The sequence below is a fragment of the Schistocerca cancellata genome, chromosome 8 (assembly GCF_023864275.1).
Source record: "Schistocerca cancellata isolate TAMUIC-IGC-003103 chromosome 8, iqSchCanc2.1, whole genome shotgun sequence".
NCBI classification, from domain to species: Eukaryota; Metazoa; Arthropoda; class Insecta; order Orthoptera; family Acrididae; genus Schistocerca; species Schistocerca cancellata.
In genome coordinates, this window is record NC_064633.1 from 200,644,352 (window position 1) to 200,650,813 (window position 6,462).

Consider the following 6,462-nt stretch of genomic DNA (forward strand, 5'->3'; position numbering starts at 1 on the left):
ACATTAACTGAATGGTCACAGAGGATAGACTGTTGGTAGCTCCTTAGTTCATCCATGTTGTTGCATGTCTATTTGGCCATACACATCTCTGCAGCCATTGTTCACCCATCATATATGGCCCATGCTGCATCACAGTGCTGGTTTCGGATAGCTCCATTTTAACATGCACAGTTTACTTTAACCACCGCAGCACGCAAACAGTTTATAAACTTAGGCACTTTGGAAATTCTTCCACACTTGGCCCAAAAGCCAATGATCATTCTGTTCTGGACATCAGGTAAATTGTTCAGTTTCTGCATTGAAAACAACTACTGCACTGTCTTCCACATCTTCACCTGACCTGCTTTATATAACCTCCATCGCTAGTGCTGCCACCTACCATTGCACATTGATTTCAAACATAGGCAGTGGTCACATTAATGTACAGGACCATGTATTTTGTACATCTATAAATTCTATTTGCAGCTGTCACTTTCATTATTGTTATTATCACCATCACCATCATCATCAGTGGCAGTAGCAGCAGTACTGCCAGTAATTTTGTCATTTCATAGACAGTATTTATTTACTCATGTTTTCTCTACAGACACAAAAATCATTTTAATACTATTTGTCACATTAAAATTGTTATTTCTTAGGTAACTATGACGTAAGAAGGTATTATGTGTGTGAAAACATGATTTGATGTAAGAGAAGGCCTGATAGCTCTAATTACATCAGGTTAAAGAAAATATATAAAATAGAGGGAAATATTCCACGTGGGAAAAATATATCTAAAAACAAAGATGATGAGACTTACCAAACAAAAGCGCTGGCAGGTTGATAGACACACAAACATACACACAAAATTCAAGCTTTCGCAACAAACGGTTGCTTCATCAGGAAAGAGGGAAGGAGAGGGAAAGACGAAAGGATGTGGGTTTTAAGGGAGAGGGTAAGGAGTCATTCCAATCCCGGGAGCGGAAAGACTTACCTTAGGAGGAAAAAAGGACAGGTATACACTCGCACACACACACACACATATCCATCCGCACATACACAGACACAAGCAGACATTTCTAAAGGCAAAGAGTTTGGCCAGAGATGTCAGTCGAGGCGGAAGTACAGAGGCAAAGATGATGTTGAAAGACAGGTGAGGTATGAGTGGCGGCAACTTGAAATTAGCGGAGGTTGAGGCCTGGTGGATAATGAGAAGAGAGGATATACTGAAGGTCAAGTTCCCATCTCAGGAGTTCTGACAGGTTGGTGTTAGTGGGAAGTATCCAGATAACCCGGACGGTGTAACACTGTGCCAAGATGTGCTGGCCGTGCATCGAGGCATGTTTAGCCACTGGGTGATCCTCATTACCAACAAACACTGTCTGCCTGTGTCCATTCATGCGAATGGACAGTTTGTTGCTGGTCATTCCCACATAGAAAGCTTCATAGTGTAGGCAGGTCAGTTGGTAAATCACGTGGGTGCTTTCACACGTGGATCTACCTTTGATCGTGTACACCTTCCGGGTTACAGGACTGGAGTAGGTGATGGTGGGAGGGTGCATGGGACAGGTTTTACACCGGGGGCGGTTACAAGGGTAGGAGCCAGAGGGTAGGGAAGGTGGTTTGGGGATTTCATAGGGGTGAACTAAGAGCTTACGAAGGTTAGGTGGACGGCGGAAACACACTCTTGGTGGAGTGGGGAGGATTTCATGAAGGATGGATCTCATTTCAGGGCAGGATTTGAGGAAGTCGTATCCCTGCTGGAGAGCCACATTCAGAGTCTGATCCAGTCCCGGAAAGTATCCTGTCACAAGTGGGGCACTTTTGGGGTTCTTCTGTGGCAGGTTCTGGGTTTGAAGGGATGAGGAAGTGGCTCTGGTTATTTGCTTCTGTACCAGGTCTGGAGGGTAGTTGCGGGATGCGAAAGCTGTTTTCAGGTTGTTGGTGTAATGGTTCAGGGATTCCGGACTGGAGCAGGATCGTTTGCCACGAAGACCTAGGCTGTAGGGAAGGGACCGTTTGATGTGGAATGGGTGGCAGCTGTCATAATGGAGGTACTGTTGCTTGTTGGTGGGTTTGATGTGGACAGACGTGTGAAGCTGGCCATTGGACAGATGGAGGTCAACGTCAAGGAAAGTGGCATGGGATTTGGAGTAGGACCAGGTGAATCTGATGGAACCAAAGGAGTTGAGGTTGGAGAGGAAATTCTGGAGTTCTTCTTCACTGTGAGTCCAGATCATGAAGATGTCATCAATAAATCTGTACCAAACTTCGGGTTTGCAGGCCTGGGTAACCAAGAAGGCTTCCTCTAAGCGACCCATGAATAGGTTGGTGTACGAGGGGGCCATCCTGGTACCCATGGCTGTTCCCTTTAATTGTTGGTAGGTCTGGCCTTCAAAAGTGAAGAAGTTGTGGGTCAGGTAATGAGGAAAGAGGTTTTAGGTAGGGTGGCAGGTGATCGGCGTGAAAGGAAGTGCACCATCGCAGCGAGACCCTGGACGTGCGGAATATTTGTGTATAAGGAAGTGGCATCAACGGTTACAAGGATGGTTTGCAGGGGTAACAGACTGGGTAAGGATTCCAGGCGTTCGAGAAAGTGGTTGGTGTCTTTGATGAAGGATGGGAGACTGCATGTAATGGGTTGAAGGTATTGATCTACGTAGGCAGAGATATGTTCTGTGGGGGCTTGGTAACCAGCTACAATGGGGCGGCCGGAATGATTGGGTTTGTGAATTTTAGGAAGAAGGTAGACGGTAGGGGTGTGGGGTGTCGGTGGGGTCAGGAGGTTGATGGAGTCAGGTGAAAGGTTTTGTAGGGGGCCTAAGGTTCTGAGGATTCCTTGAAGCTCCGCCTGGACATCAGGAATGGGATTACCTTGACAAACTTTGTATGTGGTGTTGTCTGAAAGCTGACGCAGTCCCTCAGCCACATAGTCCCGACGATCAAGTACCCCTCCAAACCTTCCAGGAATTTCTGACTTCCAGCCTTGCCTCTCAATCCTTCATAAAAAACCTTAATCCTACTCCCAACATCACCACTGCTGAAGCCCAAGCTATCCGTGATCTGAAGGCTGACCGTTCCATCGTCATTCTTCCGGCGGACAAGGGTTCCACGACAGTGGTACTTGATCGTCGGGAGTATGTGGCTGAGGGACTGCGTCAGCTTTCAGACAACACCACATACAAAGTTTGCCAAGGTAATCCCATTCCTGATGTCCAGGCGGAGCTTCAAGGAATCCTCAGAACCTTAGGCCCCCTACACCGGTGGCGGTTACAAGGGTAGGAGCCAGAGGGTAAGGAAGATGGTTTGGGGATTTCATAGGGATGAACTAAGAGGTTACGAAGGTTAGGTGGACGGTGGAAAGACACTCTTGGTGGAGTGGCGACGATCTCATTTCAAATGAGCAAGAATGTGAAGTGTATAATTTCTAAAGTGCCACAGCATGACACTGTTTTAAAAAATCAAAGATTTCTGAACAGTACTTGCAGCAATTTGAATAGAAAATTTCTACTGAAGATTAGTGCAAATTTAATTTTTATTACACCCTATTACTACCAAGTTAGAACCTATCAGTACAATGAGTTCACCACACTTGGGGATTTTACAGCTATTACAGGAGTTGAGCAAATTATTGAAATGGCACCCCAATGTTATCAGTGTTTCAAGCTTGCTGCACTGCTTGTGCCTTGTTAGATCAATAGTCAGGTCAAATTTCTAAACTTGTAAGGGACCACTTACAGGTTGTTACTGAACATCTGAGACTGAGTATTATGGAAATGTTTATTAATCATCGACTGTCAAAACTGCATACCGCTCACTTGTCCACAAAGTGCTTGAAAATAAAGAGGCTGCAGTCAAGGCAATCAGTTCTTGTGATTTTGATCTGTACGATTACTCAAAGGCATAGAAAGAATGGTTGTCTCCAATTTGCAATTTAAAACTAGTGTAACTTTATTTATAATCATTAGTGCAATACATCTTTTTAATGTTATCGTACTTTATCCTTAATGCAGATACATAATAATCTTTTGCATTTTTATGATTTCATGCTTCATCAGATATATTAAAGCATTTCAAATGTTTGTTTTTGCACCACAGCAGTTCTCCAGCAACCTATGATGGGCCACTCTTGTCGCTAGACAACTGACAGTATTATAAATGGACATATTTGAAATACTTATGAATAAATAATAAATGAATTTGAAACTAAGTTCTCAGAAGAATGGAAATGTTCTTGTCCAGTTTATTGGTATGGAGAATAAAAAGCATAGTGTAAGTGCAAGTGTTAGTGTAGAACGTTTACCAAAATGTCAAATCCACGTACAAGTATTTTAAAGGTTGTTATGAAAATAAACAAATGTCCAATAAAGATTTTTATTATAATGAATTGTGGCAGTGTGTTACTCATTCTGTAGCTCTGTCAACCACATACTGTCTTTTTTACTACACTAATAACACATGGCATCTGAAAATACAAAATTATACTGTATTACCATCTACTGAGTATCTGATTGCTCACTAATTTTGAAAAAGCGTAGCTGATATTGCAGTTGTATATCAAAATATATGAAGCCTGTACTCATGAGACAGAGTTACATGCATTTTGTACCTAAGAACCAAGTGTAGAGAAATGAAGTTACTCATATAGTTAGTGTGCCCTAAAATCCAACAGACTAAAGCAATTTTGAAAGAGCAAGAAGTCCAGAGAACTGATAAAGGAAACAATGCATTATGTTAATATCTTTACAAAAACAAAACAAGTAATAACTGAATACAAGACTTTAACCTCACTTCATGAAGTCTGGGAAACGTAATGGAGCCATTACCAGGCAGTTTCCTTCGTCATTAACTAATTAAACAATGTACATGTTCATAAGATATGGGAAATACCTGATCAGTTATATGCTCCACACGTAAGACTTTATGTGAGTTGTTTTGTTAATAAAATTCAAAATGGCAATACATCCCAATACAAATACGTGTACAACACGATTGTCAGAATGATACAAATGCCACACACACAAGTATGGGGGATGAACAGGACTTCATTTCCAGGACAGAGGACAACACCTGTGACATCAGTATCATCACTGTGTATAAAATGCCGGGAATACTTTTACTAAATGTAACAGGAAGGGCAGATTGAAGTTGAAAAGAAAGAAACTTGATTAAATTGGGTGAGCAACAGAAAAATGTGTGTGAGGAACAACCCACCTAACATTCCATCACATTCCACCTTCTTTTTTCCCCCCTCCAATATATTTCCTCATTTAATGTAACACAATAGATAGCCATCAACCCACCATTCAGGTAGCTGTGTCTGAAAATGAATGCATGAATTTATCCAACATAAGATATTTGTACTTTATGTCTTCCTGAACTTTTACTTTTAAGTTTATCAAATAAGGATCCAAGTTTCAACTACTCCCTATTCAATCAGTCCCACCAGAGAGGGAAGAAAGTGGTAAAAGTGACAATCAGGGGTATGCTATGTCTCCAAACTTACAACTATGTCCACGAACGAAATATTTAATGCTGATAAAGTTTCTTGAGAATATGGTGACTACCATTCAGAAAGAAAACTGATGTAACACACATTGAAGGGTATTTGAGCTAGAAAGATGGAATTTTTTACATTATTCTTCAGTAACAACCTTTTAGTTTTTGAAAAAGTTACTGAAGTATTATATAGTCCTTGTGATGTGAACGTTTTAGGTTTGGCTTCACCATGGCTCTTATTTATATCAAATGAAACAGCAAAGAGCGCAAGTTTACTGTTATCAGTCACTGTTTATTTATCTCAACAACGCATTTCGAAGGTTAAACCTGCATCATAATGTAGATTTACATGTGCTAGTACGACAGGTTTGTGTTATATTAAAACTCTGGGGTAATAGGTGGCACTGTCTAGAGTGGTCACAGGCTCCTTTCTCTGTTGTAATACAAGTATGACAGTTTACATTTCATCACAATCAACACAAGTCTCACTGATAATTTGTGCTTGCAGGATTTTGTGTTTCTCATGGTAGGAATTGATTACAAGATGCAGTTGCTCACAAGTGGTCCTGCATAGTGCAGTTGTCATGAAAACTTATGTAAAATGTGTTCCATTCATTCAGAAACTCAAGTTCACCAAGTAACATGTGTATATAAATTTATTTGTTCAACGCAAGCGATTAATAACAATGTGTAACTATAAGACCCCAATGAACATATCTATCATTAGTTCATAGTTGTGAGGCAGTGTGAACTATCAGCAAGTTTACACTGCATGTATGAACAATAGCAAATGATCCACTGTCCACAGTTACATTATGCAATGAATCAAAATGAAGATTTCACTTAGAAAATTTGAGAAAATTCAAATCTCTAAAGGTAATAATTTGACATCCTCTTGCAGAATCAACAGGTGCATATTTGAGTTTTTGTTTGCTGTATCTTTCTCTTCTTTATTATATTTGTTCTTTATCAGTGATTTGTGCT

At 40.9% G+C, this 6,462-nt stretch overlaps 1 protein-coding gene across 7 annotated transcripts in view; it reads left to right on the top strand.

The window, feature by feature from the left end:
• LOC126095036 (dual oxidase maturation factor 1-like) overlaps window positions 1-4,367 on the top strand; it is a 112,661-nt gene extending 108,294 nt beyond the window's left edge. For 3 of the 7 annotated variants that reach the window (XM_049909704.1, XM_049909703.1, XM_049909701.1), the window contains exon 11: window positions 4,078-4,365. In XM_049909704.1, the coding sequence (XP_049765661.1) occupies window positions 4,078-4,126 (49 nt within the window). In that variant the 3' untranslated portion in view covers window positions 4,127-4,365. Of the gene's footprint in view, window positions 1-4,077 lie in introns of all 7 variants that reach the window. The other 4 variants (XM_049909706.1, XM_049909702.1, XM_049909707.1 and 1 more) reach the window with 4 other exon arrangements.
• The last annotated feature ends 2,095 nt before the right edge of the window (window positions 4,368-6,462 follow it).